This window comes from Colossoma macropomum, unplaced genomic scaffold (genome assembly GCF_904425465.1).
Source record: "Colossoma macropomum unplaced genomic scaffold, Colossoma_macropomum, whole genome shotgun sequence".
In the NCBI taxonomy this organism is placed as follows: domain Eukaryota; kingdom Metazoa; phylum Chordata; class Actinopteri; order Characiformes; family Serrasalmidae; genus Colossoma; species Colossoma macropomum.
The window spans coordinates 29,607,508-29,628,783 of NW_023494806.1; the positions used below are offsets into that span (position 1 = coordinate 29,607,508).

The 21,276-nt window shown below is 39.7% G+C and overlaps 1 protein-coding gene across 1 annotated transcript in view; it reads left to right on the top strand.

Annotated features, from left to right (window-relative positions):
• LOC118827187 (protein unc-13 homolog B) overlaps positions 1-21,276 on the top strand; it is a 155,174-nt gene that overhangs the window by 59,820 nt on the left and 74,078 nt on the right. Inside the window, exons 9-10 of the mRNA XM_036598447.1 lie at positions 1,282-1,530; positions 2,265-2,352. Of these exons, the coding sequence (XP_036454340.1) occupies positions 1,282-1,530; positions 2,265-2,352 (337 nt within the window). The remainder of the gene's footprint in view (positions 1-1,281; positions 1,531-2,264; positions 2,353-21,276) is intronic.

Sequence of the window (21,276 nt, forward strand, 5' to 3'; positions counted from 1 at the left end):
ATAAGGACAGGGATGCTACAGAACATGGACAACTACCAGAGAGCCATCTTTCAAAAGAGCTTGACAAAAGGCTAGTAGGAACATGATGAATAGTTGTGCTGAAGCTGTTTATCCTTTACTGTGACCCCTGTCCTCCACCCCCCTGTGCTGTAGTCTGATTTGTGTTGGCTCTGTTAGCCTCTCCCCTTTAGTATTGCTATAGATTCATTGAAATATGTTGGTTATGATGGTTAGATAAAATGATGTTTAGAACAGAAGGTGGAAAACATAAAATGTTAGGGTGTTTAAAATAAGTTATTTGTGAACTTGTCAGTTATCTTTTTCTGGCTAACACAGTAAAATATCTTCAAACACACACAGATAATCTTTATGTTCAGAGAAAAAAAATCCAGCTGAAAAGTTTCAGAGACCAAAAAATAAATCATTTACAGAAGGTCTGTTGCCCATGGGCTAGAGTAGAAACACTCTAAGTGGCACTGATGGAAGTGCAGTCTTTATTTATTAGTTTTCCTCTAGTATGTGTGTGGGTTGTTTCCTTTCAGGTTGCCTGAATCATTCCTTCAGCTCTGGACAGTTTGTTTACATCAAGAGAATGATGGAAGATTTATGCAGACAGGAAAGTGAGAGAGGCGTAGGCTATGCTATAAGCTTGGGGAAAAGGTAATGGCAGAAGTAATTTTGCCAAAAGTAAAGGAAAGTAAATCACTGGAGTTCAACAGGGCAGATGACAGTAGAGGACCTGCTATAACACAAAACAAACCAATGAGGTCCCATTCAGCTTTCCCGTAAATGTAAAATGCTAAGGTAGAGTGTTTTTATGCGTTGTACACAGTAGTGATGTTTTTATGTGTTGTGACAGTAGTGGCTGGAGTTGTAGTTGTAGCTTTCCTTTATCTTTGCATACCTGTTTTCATTCCCTTGATTTTCTTATTCCTAACATAATTTTAACTATCATGCTTAGCCTCCATATTGACCACCAGTGTACTCCAGTGTGGCCCAAACTGATTTAAACTAATTTAAAGCAATTCCACTGAGCTCTGCATGGTTTAGCTAACTGCCCTGACAAAGCACCCAACTATCTGAATTTAATGGTCAACATATGCAAATTCAGTGCAGTTCATAAGTACCTTCCATTTATTTGGACACAAACCAATTAATCAGGTGCATGGAGTGTCAGTCTAACGCAGCCCTCTGTGGAATAGCTCTGGCCTAAACCCCACTCTAGCTTTTCAGCCCACACTAGCCACAAGGTCGTGACCTCCTGTGTTTCTGCATCCTCAGCCCGGCGGACAGCTCACGGTTTGGGTCGTCCGGTAACCTCAGCCAGAGCAGCTCCCAGTTCAGCTCTGAACCAGAGGAGAGGAGTGACCCAGACACCAGGTCTAGACCTCCTCTTAGAGCCCAACCCCAGCTATCCTCAGAGGATGCAGAGAAAGGAGAGCGAGAGATACAAACGAGTGTGGAGAAAGAGACAGCAGAGGTTACCCTGCCTGCCAAACCACTTGCTATTCAAGGGAAGAAGTCAGAAAGGTATGTGAGAGGCTTATTACTGGTCTCCATGTAATTACCTCTTTTGTTATGTTTAAAAGGATGTTAAATGAAGTTTTTGAGCATGAGATTGTGCAACATTGGCTTTAGACAGTATAGCAAAGTACACATTGAATAGTAAAGATGGCACAGCTCTGTGAACTGTGTGTAGTTTTAAAGGAATTTTATCTCTTCATTTTAATTTCTTGGCCAGTGAAAAAACGTAAATCTAGTATATAACTTATATATACTGCAGTATTATCTAGAACAATGATTCCCGTCCTCAGCTTCGTCCAGATGGTCCACATTTTTCTCCAACACGTAGGACAAATGTGGACTATCTGGTGACCGTGTTGGGAGCCAGTGATCTCAGATCATTTTGCTTGTTTCAAGAAATAGTGCAGAAGTATCTGCCAATAGAATAAGACAGTTTCATTAGATAAATTGTCTAAAGACAAGTAAAAATGTTAAAAACATTCTTATAATGAGACATATTTGCGATAATCTCAGCTATTTCAGATATTTTTTACAGTGCATGTGTTTAGGAGGTTAAACTATACTGCAGTTGTAATCGTAATAATGATGGTAATACTGACTTCTTGTCGTATCCAAGTGCTTTGGAATCACAAATTTGTAGCAAGTCATTGTGTTTGAGGCATTGTTTTACTTGTGTTTTTGTTTCTCTCCTACGCACCTCATCCTCAGTTCTGGGTCTTGTTTTGTTTTTCTTCGCTCAGTTTCATTGGGGTCAGATCTCCTCCCATTGCTCTCTCCCGCCTCCGCTGGCTGAAGGCCATCAACAAAGTCAGGGTTCACCTGCACCAGGTAGGAGAAAGAGAGCCTCCTCTATGTTATGATACTCAGTCCCTTTTTCTGTCTCGTTCTTTATATCATCTGCTTTACTCCTCACTCCTCTTTTCATCATTGTGTTTTCTCCTACGCTTGACCTGGCCTGGTTGTTTGGTTGATTGAAGTTCAGTTTTGGAAAATGTTAACAGATTTTCGACCAGATGGTTTACTCTGATTCTGTTCTGATATTGCTAATCATCCTACTCTGTCACTGCTCTGTGCAGTAATGAACAACTTGATTATTTGTTGAAATATTTATTATATTCATTACAGCTTCTCATGACAGGTTGACCAAATCCATTTCTTCCGGGCTACAGCTCGAGCACTTCATTAAGAGTTGGGTAATTAGCTGTAATGTCCTCCCTGTTTTCTAATCACGAACAGTATACACTGAAGTTCTTTCATTTTCGGTTTAATTGGAAACAGCGGTGCTCAGGCTAAGTGAGTCTTTAGTATTGTGGAAGTCGATGCTGTGTAACACAACCGTTCTCACCAACATGGTTCGGATTGTCATTTATGAGTCCAGAGGGATGACAGTCGGCTGTCTGGTTTTCATTTATACACTCCTCTCCTCACAGTGTGGATTTCCATGGTTTCCATGGGACTTTATATGTAGCTGAGTGGACATCAATTTCCAGAATGTCATTTTTTTCTTACTGTGAGACTCTGGATGGAAATTAACTCCACTGACTTGGCTTAGCTCCTCTTCACAGTAGCCATAACATGTAATTTGTATCTGTTTTCAAGGTGGTCCTCAGCAGTCCTCCCCTTTTATTCTTCGTTAACTTTGTTAGATGGAATTTAGTTCGATGGAAATCTGTATACTTTACAAAACCGAAGCAAACTGGATCTTCATCCTCGTAGGTGAGCAAGCAAGTCATCATTTAATATAGTTATGTGTTTTATTGGATTTAAATGTTTTTGCCAGTTGTACAGAAATGCTTGGTATAAAGAAAGCTGTCTTTGTCTGGTTTATCTCAGCAGGGCTGTCTTAGTTTAGAGGTGTGAATGTTTTTCACAGCAGGGTGTTCTCACCACAAAATGTCACAACATTTCACAAACAGAAAGTCAACAGTGACCTAGTTTGTCTGATAACAATGTCGGTGGTATGGCCACTAGGGGGCGTACACAAAGAGGATACATGGTGTCCTTGTTACCCGTCACCACTGGGCACTGCTTTTAGCTAAAATTCTGAAACATTTAATTTAACTGGAGGCACTTTGGCTTCTGAATAAAAGTAATGTGCTGGCCTGAAAGGGCAAAAAGAAAACTTGGAAAATGAGAGTGGGAAGTATAAACAGCTCATTAAAAGCATGTGTGAAGCAGAAAGGCCCCTGCTTTTATGGAATACTTAGAGGAGTGGTAGTGCTGGTAATTCCTCAGGAAATATTTTTAATCTCCAATGTTGAAGAGGAACTGTCACCCTTGGATATTTTTAATGTTAGACTTGTAACCTTGTCATGCCAGGGGTTTAAAAAAAGACTTTTTTTTACCATCAACGCCATTTTACAGAAAAAAGAAGTTGCACTGTGAAGCTTCATAGGTTCTGGAATAAATCAGTTCAATATACCTAGAACTAAATGGCAAATGTCCTAGTTTTTGTTCTTAATGTTTATCTAGAGCACTGATCAACACTATTTGACAGAGTGGCTCTTGTAGCTCCAGTGATTTATTTGAAGACTACCTACATAGGGATTTCATAACACATGCATAAGCAGTGAATAAGCTATTTAAAAGCAAATATTAGAGTATTTATGAACAGCTTATGCCAGTATTTGCAAAGTAAGATGTTTAATGAAGTAAATTACTCTGTACCGGCATAAATTTATAATATTTTGAAAGATAAATAACACTCTTATGAAGCGTCATGCCCTTGCAATAGAAGGCAGAGGCCTAGTTAACATTACTTTTGTATATTTCTACTTGAGGTAAAGTACAAATGATCACTTTAGCTTGATGTTATCACACTAGAGGACTGATTTAGGGTGTTCCGACCTCTGCCTTCTGTTATTTGAAAATGATGCTTCATTACGGTGTTATAAATGTAACAAATATCCATGACCCCTTATGCCAGTACAGCGCCGTTTACTTCATAAAACGTCATCTTGTGAATACTGACTCAAGCTGTTTCTAAACACTAATGTGTCCATTTTTAAATATGTAATTCATGCTTATGCATGTGTTATGAAGTCCCTATGTAGGTTGGTTAAAACGATGTGTTACTGTTACTATTGTAGGGTATTTGTTTCTCCATATCTCCTCTTTTTTGTGTACCACTGAGCTCTGGCCAAGAGGACGAGGACAGCAAACAGAATGTCAAGAAAAAAGCTTTGAGACTCTTGACACATCTTTTAAAAGAGGAGTCAAATGCTAACATGTCTAACAACTAATAGAGGATTGCAGGAGTCCCATAAATTAGCATAGTTATGCTAATTGAATAGAAGCTAGCAGAACTTGAAACTCCACGATTAACATAGCCATGCTAATTACTCCTTTTCGTGCCTTGCTAGCCTTCAGTGATCTTTAGCCATGCTTTCAGTTTTGGTGATAATCAGCTTCGGTCTGAATGAAAACGTATAATGGGCAGATGCTCCAGTGGATCCAGTGTTTATGAAAAGGCTCTTGTTTCGCTGTGTTGAGCTGTGTGTTTTCCATATGAGGTCCTTTAACAGTGCAGGATTCTTAAGAGAAAGAAGACAAAACCACGAAATATTGTTCCTGACAACTTTCACTCCCACACAGTGTTGTTCTTGTGCTACATCTGCTGGAGCTGAAATGTTAGAGCAGGTTGCTCAGTGCTTCTCCTGAAGACGCATTCCTGCAGCGTTTAGCATTCCTGATTTAGTGAATCTGGGAGCTGAGGTGGAGCTGAACGCCAGACCCAAACGCTGGGTTTAAAATGGACAAATGTGCTTAACATTGTTAAAAAACAGGTGCAGCCATCTTAAAGCCTCAGGTTTGTCCTTAATTTTGTCAGTGTTGTCAGATAACAGTGTCAGTCAGTGTCAGAAACCACAAATCTATTACACGCAAGTGTGTGATAATTAGCAGTTAGCACTATGCTTATTGGTGGGGTATAAGCTTTCATTATTTGTGAAAGCTCATACCTCACATTAGCCTCATAGCTCCAGTGCTAAAACTGGACTGGACTGACTACATTTGGGCTAAGGTGGAAATGTGGAGCTGAACTATCAATTTAAGGTTGGAATGAAGATCTAGAAGGTCTGAGTTGAGCAGGAGGAGAACCTGTTTAAGCTGGTGAGATCTGAATGCTGAATGAGGGGTTTTCTCAGATGAATTTTCAAGACTGGGATACAAAACTGCGATAAATGGAACATTTTACGACTGCATCTCAAACAGCCTTTTAATCCCTGGATAGTGCACTATGTAGGTCTTTAAATGATGGCTCCTGCACCCAAACAGTGCATAATATGTCCAGCAAAGAGTCATTTGGGATCCAGCCACCTGTGTGCCATTCCCTGCTGGATTTTCTGCTCTATTTGAAGGCAGAAAATTTCATAACTCACACAGTGTACTGCATAGAGAGTGAGGAACCGTTTGATTCAGCCTAAGTTTATGTTATGTCACCTAAATCCACAAGAGGGCGCTTAGAATAAATATGAAGCATTCTAAAAGCTCATGGTAACATAAACCAGTGGTTTTTAATGCATTCATTAACTTACCTACTTGTGTGTAATATGCGATTATTATGTGATTGATTAAGCTGCGGCAAAAAATTGAAAGAAGTTGCATTACTGAGTCAGACACTGCTGTGAGTCGCCCTGTAAGGCCTTGTGGAAGTTTTTCAAACCATGTGATGCATTTTTAAGTATTAATCTCACACGCACAGACTCAAAAAGAAGGTCCGATGTTTAGTCCTCAGGGATCTCATATATTGATGAAGATGTGATGATAGTAGTAGATAATACACTCACATCCTCAGAAGACGCTCCTTCACCAAGTTTAGACTGAGTTCTCTTTGAATTCTCCTTCAATCATCAGATTCATCCTCTCAGTGAAGGGGGCCAAAGCACAACCCATGCTCCAAAATGTTCTTCCACACATTGGGGGTGCAGTTACAGATTTCCACCAGAGAGGGCTCCAAATCTTGCATAGCACAGCTAGACATTCTGTCTACAAACTAGTCTACAGAAAAATGCTTGCCAGAAAAAGTCAGAGCATTAGGTCACCTGAAGAAGGTTTTTCTGTCTGTTATCGGAATTTGTATTGTAAAGTAAACACATCTCTTAATTCAGAATAACTGATTTGGTAAAGATGGGAATGTGTGTACCTGCATGTGTGTGTGTGTGTGTGTGTGTGATGGCGCGTGTTCTCCACAGCTGTGTTGTGCTGGACGAGGGTCCTGGTGTGATCGGATGCCTGTAGAGGTGGTTATTGTAGATTGATTGCTCTGTGGACATGAAGGCTGTGACAGGAAAAGTATCGGGGAGGAAGAATCTCCAGCTGATCACTATCCTCCAGACGACAGTTTAAGTAGCGACTGGCGATTGACACATTTATGTTTCTTTTAGTTTTTTAAAGCAGAGCGAGGCCTTTTAGAGGGCATAAGGCTGTGCTACAGATGTGTACAGTTCATATATAATATAATTCACATGGAAACAATTCATGTGCATTAATTAGAGGTTCATATATCAAGAAGGTAGAGCTCTTAGTGCACTGGCTGTTCAGTTCTTTAAGTGGGCCTTCAGTAAGTAAAGGCTTAAAGGTTCTGTATCATGGGAAATTTATTTTCTCTCACTTGTTTATGTCGTCTGTACACATTGTTAAAGTTTCAGTCACCAGTCCATTCAGTCAATATATGGAAACTAAGATGCAAATACAGACTGTTTCGAATTTGTTTTTGTGATGTAAAGCAAACCATCACGTTTACATAACCGCCTATTCAGCCTACAGCACTTCAACTCTGCCCACTCATACTGAAGTTATAAATATGAGTGTTTCAGGCTGGACAGCTTTTAAATATGCATGTACATACAGTCATATGCTAAAGTGTGAACACCCCTTGGTCAAATTATGAAAATCTCTCAATTAACAGACTTAAATATGACATTTTGTGCAAGTTTTAGTGGACGGTTTCTATTTATTTGCTGAGTTTAACATGTTGGGGAGGATATATAACACAAAATGTGCCATAACTTTTGCACAGACCACATTTTATGCAATTGCATGCAACTTGACCAGGGGTGCCCAAACTTTTGCATACGACTGTATCAGTCTTAAAGGCACAGTAACAAAAACAGCCTGTTTGATTGTAAGGGATGAAAATTGTTGTATAATGTGATTTATGAAAAAAGCACACAGACATTATAAGTGGATCTCAGAGATTTGGAGGTAATTCCCTTTAAAGGTCTTTAGCTAAAACGGCCAGTCTAGACAAGCTGCGATTCAAAAGATCTCAGATTAGGAACAAGAAATGATATCTAAAATAGAGACGTAACGAGACGTGATCTGCCATGGCAACGGAGGAAAAATTACTATGGAAACGCAACCTTGAGCTGTGAGTGGTGGAAGTGACGGCGCTATAGGAGCTCTGCTGTGTTTCTGCCCTTTCACTGTTAATGATTTTTACAGTCAGCGACGAGAACATATTTCTTTATTACGTCTGGCAGAGTCGCGCGCTTCACTCAGACTTTTACGGAGCTGAAATAAAACCCGTCAGCTCAGGCCTGCAGCTCATTCAGCTCAGCAGCAGCCTCCGGAATACTGAATGCTCCCTTATGGAATTTCTGCAGCGTGTCAAACTGAGTACAAGGTGCTGGAAATTGGGCAAATTTATTTCATTCCTTTTTCTCTGAGGCTGTTTTGGCTAAATAAAGAAATAATATTCGACTATGTACTGAGATGTGACAAACCTGGCGCACAGTGCTGAAAGTTCATCATTGAGAATTTTACTGCCGGTTTTCTCTGGCTACCTCACATACGTCCCCCGTATAAGCTATGTACAGTCGTATGCAAAAGTTTAGGCACCCCCAAATTCCATGTCGTTGTTGATTTTCTAAGTGAAAAAGTTAACACTGCCTCCACAGAGAAGCTGTACTTTTTAAATGCACAATTACTGTTTATTTTCTGGATTTAAAATATTGGGACAAAACATAAAACATAAAATGTAACCTGTGCAAAACAAATGGCACATTTATGTTCAGAATTTTGCGTATGACTGTACATACATAGATGGGACTGACCACTATTTAAAATAATGAATCACTGATTTTGCCAAATTTCCGCATAATTAAATGTTTAAGACGTAAACAGAGTCGTTCAGAGTGGTTTGGTGTGAAACACTCCATTCTAGAGAAACTTACAGAGTCAGAATTGGTCACAGTGGTGGTGATAGGAACCAGACGTCCACCTCTAAAAGCTCCCTCACAGAAAGTTACTACATGAAATGGTTATGAATTCACTGCTTGATGTCTGATACATTGTTTTGTGATAGTTTTGAGAAGATTTTGGCTTTTTTTACTAATATATTCATTGCTTTATTTCATATATTCACACTTATTATTTTAGATTCTCCACTATTTTCCATCATCAACATTCCATATAAACTCAGAAGACTCGTGTAGGTTCACTGGTGGGTCTGGATAGTAAATAAAATGTCTATATTTGTGTTGTAGTCATGGCGACCCCTGGTTCCTATCACCACCACTGTAAAGACATCTGAACCATTTCACACCAAACCACTCTGAATCTCTCTGTTTACATCTCAAACACTCGATTAGGGAGAAACTTAAAAAAATGTAATTCCCCTTTAACAAGTACTGCTTGATTATGTAGATATACAAGTGCATTGTATTTATATGTATTTATCATGTAAATATACATACCTGTGTCAAACATGCAGACATATATCCCTCTATATCAGATTTTAGTGTGGTGCATTTTTCAGCAGGCTGCACATGTGATGTGGGCCGTTGTTATGCTGTCATATTAGTTCTACTTTGTGAATTCTCAATTCATTACCCTGCACTCCAATTTCTTTCTCTCAGTGAGCTGCAAAGAGCGAAAAGTGGAGAACAAATAAAGAAGGGATGGCATGAGTCTTCCTCTCCTCTCCACCACCATTTCATGCAAATGTGCTCTGATTACAACCACTGGTTGTTGTGGCAACCATTAGTATCTGGTTGCCATTGTTTTGGAATGAGAAATGTGGAATCACATTCAGACTCGCCCGGAGCGATTGCGCAAACCTTTAGAAGGCAGGCATGGCCGACACATCTGCTCCGGCATGTCACTGCCACATTAAGAGGACGTCCTCCTCATGAATATGGATCACTGCTGCTCAGGGCTGGACAAAAATCTCATCACAATATACGCTCCATATCATTCGAAATCAGTTATTATCTGTAATTATTATGTACAGTGTAGGGTTGCATTTGAAATGCATTTAATTATTCGATTTTTAAAAATCAAACTAAAATTGACCCTCTCTCTGAATCAGCAGGGCAGTGATTAGTGGTGAGTTTGCATGATGATTTGCATACACCATATTGCCACACCTACGTGAGCTGGTTGGACATCTCATTCTAAAACCATTGGCATTAATGTGGAGTTGGTCCCGCGACTGCCAGATAGTGAAGTGTGATTAATCACTACACAGAACACGTTTCCACTGCTCCAGTGTCCAGTGGTGGCGCTTTACACCACTCCAGCCGACACTTGGCATTGCGCATAGTGATCTTAGGCTTGTGTTCAGCTGCTCAGCCATTAAAACCCATTTAATGAAGCTCCTGACATTCAGTTCTTGCACTGATGTTGCTTCCAGAGGCAGTTTGGAGCTCTATAGTGAGTGATGCCACAGAGTGTATGTAATGGGTGCTTTGGCACTCGGCAGCCCCATTTTGTGTTGTGGCTGAGCTGTTGTTGCTTTCATTTCACAATAATAGCACTTCCAGTTGGCAGGGGCAGATCTAGCAGAGCAGAAATTTCACAAACTGACTTGTGGTGAAGGCGTCCTTTAACAGTGCCACATTCAAAGTCACTGAGCTCTTCAGTACGACCCATTTTACTGCCAGTGTTTATGGAGACTGCGAGGCTCTTTGCCTGATTTTATACCCCTGTTAGCAATGGGTGTGGCTAAAACACCTGAACGCAATAACTAGGAGGTGCCTGTCCACATACTTTTGGCCATATAGTGTAGCATGTCAAATGAACAAGCATGTAAAAATGATAAACTGGTTAAATGATGCTAAAGCCTGAAGAATAATTTTGATCTGCATATTCATTATTATATCATTGATTCTGATCTGTTGTTTGTTGCTTACTGTAGCTCCAAATTACAGGCAGCTTCAGCAAAGTGCCACATGCTGTTCTCTGTGGTGGTAATTTGGCTCTTGGTGAACAGAACCTGTTTGTCAGAACATCGCCAAACATTTTACTGCTACAGCTCTTCACATTCACAGGCCACATTTAGGCTGATTAATCGATTATTAGTTGATTAGTTTATACAAACAATCGATTGTGAAAATATTCATTCATAATTCATAACTATAGCTGAGATGTATGTTTATGTGCATTCAGCATTGTGGCTGTGAGGAACTGAAGATCTCTTCATTAAGAAAGTCACACTAAGAAAGTCACACCTAGACCTGAGGATGAGAGAGAGAGAGAGAGAGAGAGAGAGAGAGAGAGAGAGAGACAGAAAGAGAGAGAGAGAGAGACAGAAAAAGAGAGAGAGAGAGAGGCAGAAAGAGAGAGAGAGAGAGAGAGAGAGAGAGAGAGAGAGAGAGACAGAAAAAGAGAGAGAGAGAGAGAGAGAGAGAGAGGCAGAAAGAGAGAGAGAGAGAGACAGAAAGAGAGAGAGAGAGAGACGGAGAGAGAGACAGAAAAAGAGAGAGAGAGAGAGACAGAAAAAGAGAGAGACAGAAAGAGAGAGAGAGAGAGTATTGGATATTAAAGTATGTGTGAGTGGTTTGGTGTAGAATACTAACTCATAGGGATGAAAGTAGGATGTAGGATGACATTGGCTGAAAGTCACCATGGAAATCAGCTCTTACTCCCCCACCGCCCCACCGCTCCACCGCCCCACCGCTGTCTCCTACTGTTTCCTCATTTGTTGTTGCTCTTTAATGGAGCTGTTAAAACACGGCCACGGCGACCGTCCTGACCACAGCGCCTTTCTGACCAGACGAAAGAGACGAGCTGACAGCTTCAAACTGAGACGCGCATTTTAACTCAGTGAGACTAAACAGTCGGCCGCTTCCTGCTGGCTCCACACTTCAGCTTTCTCCTGGAAGAGAATCAGACAGAAACGGAGGCTTTGGGGATCAGTCTAAATTTAAAGGGCTTGTATTATGGAGAACCACATTCTCCTGGCTTTTTATAAGACCCTCTTTACACCTGATCGTTTCATGTGATTTGTGTCTGGAGTCAGGAGCCTGATCAGATTTTAAACAGGTGCATTCACACTTGGTAATCTAAAGCGTCTCCGTTTGGTCAGTTTGAAATCCGGTGGCTTTGTGGTGAGTGATATGCAAATCAGCTGATATGCAGCAACCATTCACCTGTGTTGCTCCCGGTTTTTTCTGTTCTATTCAAAAGATGAGAGCCACATCAAAAAGCCTCATTTCTTCATTATTCATTTTCTTACACCAGCTTTACAACAGTGTTTACAAGAAGGCACTGTTTACAATAATAAGCCCTCAGTATTAGTCATTGCGATCACGTATCTCACTGCATTGAAAGGTAATGCATTGTAGCAAGATGGTGCATAAAGACCAGGCGACGTAAAGATTCACCATACTGGTGCTTTATTTTAACTAGCTTGGGCCGCTGAAGGCCACTAAGTTAAACTCACAGCTGAACCAAAGGAGCAGAGCACACCTTTGTGGGTGGAGTTTTTTAACCAATCAGAACAGAGCTCATTTACATGTATCAAGGGATAGGGAGATAAGGGATATTATGATTATTATAGCACCTTCTGATACATATTATGTACAGCAGCAGCAAGTTTGAGCTGTGTTTGCACTGGGAGCTCAGACAGTGTTTCTCTTCCTGTTTGACTAACACAAAAACATTCAGCACATTCAGCCATTCCAAAAAGGTAACAATTACAAACATGCATGCAGCACAGATGGTTGGAGCCCCGTCACTTTCCTCTTCAGCGAGTGTGTTTCCAGTGTTGATTCAGTCAGTAACGGCCCCATGGTGTGGAATGTGATTCGTTCCCTCTCCTCGCTGTTTAATTTATCAGTTTGTCGCTGTGAAGAGGATGATTGAGAACGCTGTGATGGAGAACAGAAGGAGCTGTCCAGCGCTAAAGACTAGGGTTGTCACGATAACAGAAATTTGACTTTGATAACTAAAAAAGATTTATTTAAGAGTTTTATTGTCATATGCACAGCAGAGACAGGCAGTTACACTGTACAATGAAATTCTTACTTTGCTGTTCCAGTATAATCTTAGAAAAAAATGAATAAAGTATAAGAATATATTAAATACACTCAATAAGTATAAATACACTAAAAACAAAAAAGTAAAAAAGTACAGTTATAGGTGGAAAGTTGAAAGAAAAATTAAAGTTACATGTGTGTATGTGCAAGTATGTATGTAGTAAAAAGATACTAAAGCAAAAAACTGGGGTGAACACTCAGAGTTTAGTGGAAATTGCAACAGCCTAATTAACATTTATGATATTCAGTTTTTTTTTCAATCTGTAGAAAAGACTTTAAAAGATAAATGAGTCAAAATTGTGATTAAATAATTTAAATCTGCCCCCTATTCAAGATATGTCGAAAGGTGGATTAACAGCGAGACAAGGAAATACAATATAACCTAACACTAATAACACTGTGTTTAAAACAAATACAGTATAGCCTGACATTCATCACACTGCATTTAAAATAAATACAGTATAGTCTGACATTCATCACACTCTTTAAAACAAATACAGTATAGCCTGACATTCATCACACTGTGTTAAAACAAATACAGTATAGCCTGACATTCATCACACTGTGTTAAAACAAATACAGTATAGCCTGACATTCATCACATTATATTAAAACAAATACAGTATAGCCTGACATTCATCACACTGTGTTAAAACAAATACAGTATAGCCAAACATTCATCACACTGTGTTAAAACAAATACAGTATAGCCAAACATTCATCACACTGTGTTTAAAACAAATACAGTATAGCCAAACATTCATCACACTGTGTTAAAACAAATACAGTATAGCCTGACATTCATCACACTGTTAAAACAAATACAGTATAGCCTGACATTCATCACACTGTGTTAAAACAAATACAGCATAGCCTGACATTCATCACACTGTGTTAAAACAAATACAGTATAGCCTGACATTCATCACACTCTTTAAAACAAATACAGTATAGCCTGACATTCATCACACTGTTAAAACAAATACAGCATAGCCTGACATTCATCACACTGTTAAAACAAATACAGCATAGCCTGACATTCATCACACTCTTTAAAACAAATACAGTATAGCCTGACATTCATCACACTCTTTAAAACAAATACAGTATAGCCTGACATTCATCACACTCTTTAAAACAAATACAGTATAGCCTGACATTCATCACACTGTTAAAACAAATACAGCATAGCCTGACATTCATCACACTCTTTAAAACAAATACAGCATAGCCTGACATTCATCACACTGTTAAAACAAATACAGCATAGCCTGACATTCATCACACTGTTAAAACAAATACAGCATAGCCTGACATTCATCACACTGTTAAAACAAATACAGTATAGCCTAACATTCATCACACGTGTTAAAACAAATACAGTATAGCCTAAACATTCATCACACTCTTTAAAACAAATACAGCATAGCCTGACATTCATCACACTGCATTTAAAACAAATACAGTATAGCCTGACATTCATCACACTGTTAAAACAAATACAGTATAGCCTGACATTCATCACACTGTGTTAAAACAAATACAGTATAGCCTGACATTCATCACACTGTGTTAAAACAAATACAGTATAGCCAAACATTCATCACACTGTTAAAACAAATACAGTATAGCCTGACATTCATCACAATGATTTCCTTTTCTCATAATATTGTATTTGTATATTTAAAAGGCCTTCTGTAGATGTTTTGGTGATATTTTACGTCACCTAAAGAGACTGAAAGGTCTGCAAAATGTCTGAAAGGCAGGCTCATTATGTACACATTATAAATAAACATAATTGCACATGTAGTGCGTGAAATCATGGCGTGAAGTGCAGAAAAGCATGAAGATTTGACGGTGCGTGTGGGATGTGTGTTATTGTTTGCATTGAGAGTGTATATGGTTTGTTGAGAGTGTTTGTCCTTTACAGTAGTGAATCAGTGCGCTTTAACACCAACACCAGCGCCAGTGTTGGAGACGAAGGCATGAGAACGGAAAAGCGTGAAAGAGAACAAGACTAGCAGACGGAAGAAATGGAGAGAGAGAGGGAGAAGCAGGGCGAGAGAGAAAAGGGAGGAGTTTGAGAGAGAGTGTGAAGGCTGTGGATGTTCTCTGAGCAACAAGCTACAGAGAGAGAAGGAGACAGACAGAGAGAGAGAGCGAATGAGGGAGGGAAAGATTTGGAGGAGAGGAGATAGAGTAGGTGAGTGCATTCGTTTAGGGCGTAAAACTGCGTTAATTAGATTGAATTGTTGGTACTACATGTAAACTGGTCTTGAATTTGCTGTAGGATGAACTAACTGCACATTAGTCAATTTAAACTGTGTACACTGTGTGGAACTGGTGGCATTGCTGTGGGGTGGAGTAACTCTAAGTTGATTAGTTTGATGTGTGAGCACTCTAGGCTGAGAAAATTGCTCTACAGTGGACTAACTGCACATCAGCTAGTTTGAATTGCGGGTTCTACCTAGGATCTAGTCTGTAGAACTGCTGTATGATGGACCATTAATTTGTTTGAGTAGGTTGAAAAGGCTGAGCCGACTCTGGATTCTGAACCTGCTGGATTCTTGACTCTGCTGGATCTGGAACATGTCTGAAGATGCCGACACGTGCACCATTTTCGTCGTTTATTTCCTTTATGTTTTGGACTTGTCGCCCTGCTGAGAGGCCGAAATGCAGTGTCAGGAATGAGGAAGGTTTACATCGTCCCATTCTTGAAAATCTAAAAAAATAATTGTCATTCTTCGGTGAGTTTGCACCTCCTTTCCTTGAATTCCTTCCTCAGCCTGTTTGGTACTGTTTTATAATTAGTATTACAGCAGTGCGATGGAAACATCATCACTTAGCCAGATTAGTTCATTTCTCAGTTAAGCCGATAACTTAAGCCAGAACTCAAGTGAGCGCTCACTTTGGGATTAAATTGTCCAGCTTTACTCAAAAAACAGTTTTTTAAAGGCAGCTGTGTGATAATGTTATTATTGCATTGTTGTAAGGCAGATTATAACAGCATGTTAATGTCTTATTAAGTCTGAGTGCACAACAGACTGTATTTCCTCTCCTCTCTTATCAAATGAATGTCTAGTTTTTGTTAATTATACTCAGATCAGATACAGTTTACACTCTTTGCACATGAATATAGACAGTTATGGCATTTACAAATGACTCTATACAGATTAGCTGTGAGACACTGACATACATACTATGACATACTATACTGTTGTGTCCTACTCAGAACTTGGACGCCTCGTAGGGAATCAGTATTTCCTATGAATGTCGAGCACTAACCAGTACCTGCAGCACCACTTTAAATCAAAGAATTGTTTTAAAGCAGTAGTTCAGCAAAAAACCAAATGCACCCCATTTACCCAAAGGTAGTCCAGTCAAGACGTTTGTGTCTGAAGTTTGCTTCGTTAGTTTTAGCACTCGAGCTACGAGGCTAATGTAGCTAATGAAAGCTTATACCCCACCAGTTAACATTGTGCTAACCGGATGCCTGAATCATCACACACTCCTCAAACTGTGGTTGTTCTGTATCTGTAACAGACTTGATTATGTGGTTTCTGATGCCTCAGTTATCTGTAAACTTGGACTAAAGTACAGAGAAACTGTGATATTTTTGCCAAACATACTTGTTTTAATACATATTTTGAAAGCATATAGTTTATGCAGTATAGTGTGTGTGTGTGTGTGTGTGTGTGTGTGGGTGTGTGTATGTGTGTGTGTGTGTTGGTGAATCAGAATCAGTTTAGTTTGAACTCTTTTGTTCACTTTCGGCTCAGTTTGCCCTGAAGCTTCATGAAAACCACACACACACATGCACAGATCAATAATGAGGCATAAGGGCACAATTGAATGTGTGTGTGTGTGTGTGTGTGTGTGTGTGTGTGTGAGAGAGAGTGTATCAGTGTTGTGTGTGTGTTTGTGTGTTTGGTGTTGTGGGCAGTCAGAATTAGAGTTGGTGAAGAGGACAGAAGCAGCCTGGATAGAAAACACAGATAACAGAGGGAGAAATTATACAGTGTGTCTGCAGAGCTGCATGTGTCAGTGACTGTGTGTGTGTGTGTGTGTCTGTGTGTGTGTGTGTGTGTATGTGTGTGTGTGAGTGAGAATTAGTGCTGTCAAACAATTAAATTAATTACTGGTGATTAATCGATTTGTGTAATTAATCTCATTATTTTGTGTAGTTAATTGTGATGAATCAGATTAGTTTGTGAAATTAACTGCAATTAATTACCTTTTTTGTGCAGTAATCACGATGAACCTAATTTGTATGTAGTTAACCATTATTAATCAGATCATTCTGTTTGGTTATGTATTTCTGTTTATTATAATTCTTATTTTTTTGTGTAGTTAATTGTGATTAATCACATCATTTTGTGTAGATGAATGTGATTAATCATTTTTTGTAGTTGGTTGTGATTAATCACATCATTTTATGTAATTAAACATGATTAATCTCATTATTTTTTGTAGTTAATTGCATTATTTTAATTTTATTTTGTAGTTAATGACAATTATTTTAATTGTTCCAAATGAGTGTATATATCAGTTATATCATATATACAGTCAATGGGTGTATATATGATATACATTCACTAAGCACCTGTTTCTACACCAACTGTCCACTCTGTCAGCTCCTCTGACCATATAGTTTCACTCTGTAGTTCCACAGGTACAGACTGTAGTCCATCTGTTTCTCTGCATGCTCGGTTACCCTGTTCTTCAGTGGTCAGGACCCCCACAGGACCCCCACAGAGCAGGTATTATTTGGGTGGTGGATCATTCTCAGCACTGCAGTAACACTGACGTGATTGTGTTGTCTTACTGCGTGTTGTGCTGGTCTGAGTGGATCAGACACAGCAGTGCTGCTGGAGTTTTTAAACACTGTGTCCACTCACTGTCCACTCTATTAGACACTCCTACCTTGTCAGTCCACCTTGTAGATGTAAAGTCAGAGACGATAGCTCATCTGCTGCTGCACAGTTTGTGTTGGTCATCCTCTAGTCCTTCATCAGTGGTCACAGGACGCTGCCCACACGACGCTGTTGGCTGGATATTTTTGGTTGGTGGACTATTCTCAGTCCAGCAGTGTCCAGAGGTGTTTAAAGACTCCAGCAGCACTGCTGTGTCTGATCCACTTAGACCAGCGCAACACTAACACACCACCACCACGTCTATACCTGCTCTGTGGGGGTCCTGTGGGGGTCTTGACCGTTGAAGAACAGGGTAACAAAGTATGCAGAGAAACAGATGGACTACAGTCTGTAACTGTAGAACTACAGAGTGAAACTATATGGTCAGTGGAGCTGCTGCTTTTGTTAGTTTGCTGCTGGTTGATTTATCCATAGTTCTCCCGCGAGCGCTGTTCAGCCCTCTGAAGGTGAATGAATGAGTATGCATGTGCGTGTATTTGAACATTTGAGTGAGAGTGTGTGAGTCTGTATTTATGTATGTGTTGTTTTTGGCTGCCTGTGTGTGTGTGTGTGTGTGTGTGTGTGTGTGTGTGTGTGTGTGTGTGTTAGTCCCTGGCTGGATCCAGCAGCAAACAGAGCAGCAGCAGAGCATACTGTTACTGCTGATTCAATTTAACACAGATAGAGAGAGACAGAGACAGAGAGAGAAACAGACAGAGAGAGTGAGAAAGAGAGAGAGAGACTGGCACATTGGCACATGAGAAACTGTAGAACAGACTCAGTTTATATCACAATACCTACATTTAGAGTCAGTTATTCATTCAGCTTAATGAGAAACTGTAGAACAGACTCAGTTTATATCACAATACCTACATTTAGAGTCAGTTATTCATTCACCTTAATGAGAAACTGTAGAACAGACTCAGTTCATATCACAATACCTACATTTAGAGTCAGTTATTCATTCAGCCTAACGAGAAACTGTAGAACAGACTCAGTTTATATCACAATACCTACATTTAGAGTCGGTTATTCATTCAACCTAACGAGAAACTGTAGAACAGACTCAGTTTATATCACAATACCTACATTTAGAGTCAGTTATTCATTCAGCCTAACGAGAAACTGTAGAACAGACTCAGTTTATATCACAATACCTACATTTAGAGTCAGTTATTCATTCAACCTAATGAGAAACTGTAGAACAGACTCAGTTTATATCACAATACCTACATTTAGAGTCGGTTATTCATTCAGCCTAATGAGAAACTGTAGAACAGACTCAGTTTATATCACAATACCTACATTTAGAGTCGGTTATTCATTCAACCTAATGAGAAACTGTAGAACAGACTCAGTTTATATCACAATACCTACATTTAGAGTCAGTTATTCATTCAACCTAATGAGAAACTGTAGAACAGACTCAGTTTATATCACAATACCTACATTTAGAGTCAGTTATTCATTCAGCCTAATGAGAAACTGTAGAACAGACTCAGTTTATATCACAATACCTACATTTAGAGTCAGTTATTCATTCAACCTAATGAGAAACTGTAGAACAGACTCAGTTTATATCACAATACCTACATTTAGAGTCAGTTATTCATTCAACCTAATGAGAAACTGTAGAACAGACTCAGTTTATATCACAATACCTACATTTAGAGTCAGTTATTCATTCAGCCTAATGAGAAACTGTAGAACAGACTCAGTTTATATCACAATACCTACATTTAGAGTCAGTTATTAATTCAGCCTAATAAGAAACTGTAGAACAGACTCAGTTTATATCACAATACCTACATTTAGAGTCAGTTATTCATTCAGCCTAATGAGAAACTGTAGAACAGACTCAGTTTATATCACAATACCTACATTTAGAGTCAGTTATTCATTCAGCCTAATGAGAAACTGTAGAACAGACTCGTGCTGGCTATGGAGGGACACATTTGTGGGCGGAGCATGGATCTACTAATGGATTAAGTGGAGAGGTTGGAAAACGGTCATGCAAAAAAATTAATTAAGGCTGTTTTTGGTCTCAGGATGGAAAGAAGTGCTCTTGTTGTGATGTGCTGCTTTTCGATGGGTGGTTTTGAAGATGCTGCCGTACGTGTGTGTGTTGTGAATGCTGTGTGGTTTATAATGGGAGGAGAGAGGCTCTTGTGCTACAGCAACACTGAGTGTCCTCTATTGTCTCCTGCAGTGACAGCGGAGCTGGTGTTGTTTGAATAGAGCTGGGTGGATGTGGAGAAATGCAGTGAAAGCTCAAGCTGCCATCACACTGTAGCTGCTTATCTAATTATCTGCCTTCTGCCTCGCGTTTCTCCTCTCTCTGGCTCTCTCTCTGTCCTTTCTCTCTCACTGTCTAAACCCACTGAATCTCTGCACGTCGTAAATGTCAGTGTTTTTTAGAAAGGCGGTTTGTTTATCTCTCCTCGACCTGCAGCAACCTTTATCATCTCACAAATAAACACGTCCAATTTAGGCCTGACTCGATTTGCATCAGTCCCATTCAGCTGATGCAGATATCCGTGTTTTCAGCTATGGAGCGTGAGTGGGAGAAAGAGAGATACGGAGAATGAGGCAGAGAGAGACAGATGTCATGTGAGTGGTTGAGCTTTGACACTGTAATGCTTTCTAATAAGCAGCTCCAGCCTGTATGGGAGGAGATGAAGGGAGAGAGAGATAAAGAGACACTGAGGCGTGTCACGGTTCTAGAATGGCGCTCTCAGCCAGCTGCCTCCGTTCTCCACAGTAATAACAACACAAGACAGAAACTCCAGCTCTCAGCGCTTCCACAGCTGCACCCACCAACCATAAGGCCTGATTTACACTCAGAGAGGAGAGTGTCAGCTTCCGCGGCTCAGCAACAGGTCGGACCGTCTCTACGGCAACACCGAACCAGCTGGTTTGTTTCTTGAAGACATGGCTGGCACGCAATTCCAGAATTCAGAGCATTCTAGAATTCCGCTGAAGTGCGCTCCAAAGCATTCTAGAATTCCACTATTGTGGACTGAGAATTCATTTGATACAAGGTGTGTTAAAGCATTTTAGGTTTCCAGAATTCTGAAAATTCTGCAATTCCAATATGGTGGATTCAAATAATTTCTATAATTTCAGCACAGTGGATTCAAGAAGGATTGTCGAGGATTATCAGACTTCTAGGCCTCCAGCAAAGTGGGTTGAAAGGATCCCAGAATTACAGAATTTGGAGAATTCTAGAACTCCAGGAAGGTGGATTTAAGGCATTCTAGAATTCCACTATTGTGGAATACTGATGATTCTGCAATTCAAGTATGATGCAACTAAAAGCATTTAAGACTTCAAAAACAATTCTAGAATTCCAGGAAGGCAGACTGAAAGCATTCTGAATTCCAGAATTCTGAAAATTCTGCAATTCCAGTGTGGCAGACTCAAAACATTCTCAAATTCCTGGATTTTAACAGTTCTAGAATTTCAGTACAGTGGATTCAAAGCATTCTTGAATTCCAGAATTATCAGACTTCTAGAATTCCAGCAAGGTGGGTTAAAAAGAACCTAAAATTACAGAATTTGGAGAATTCTAGAACTCC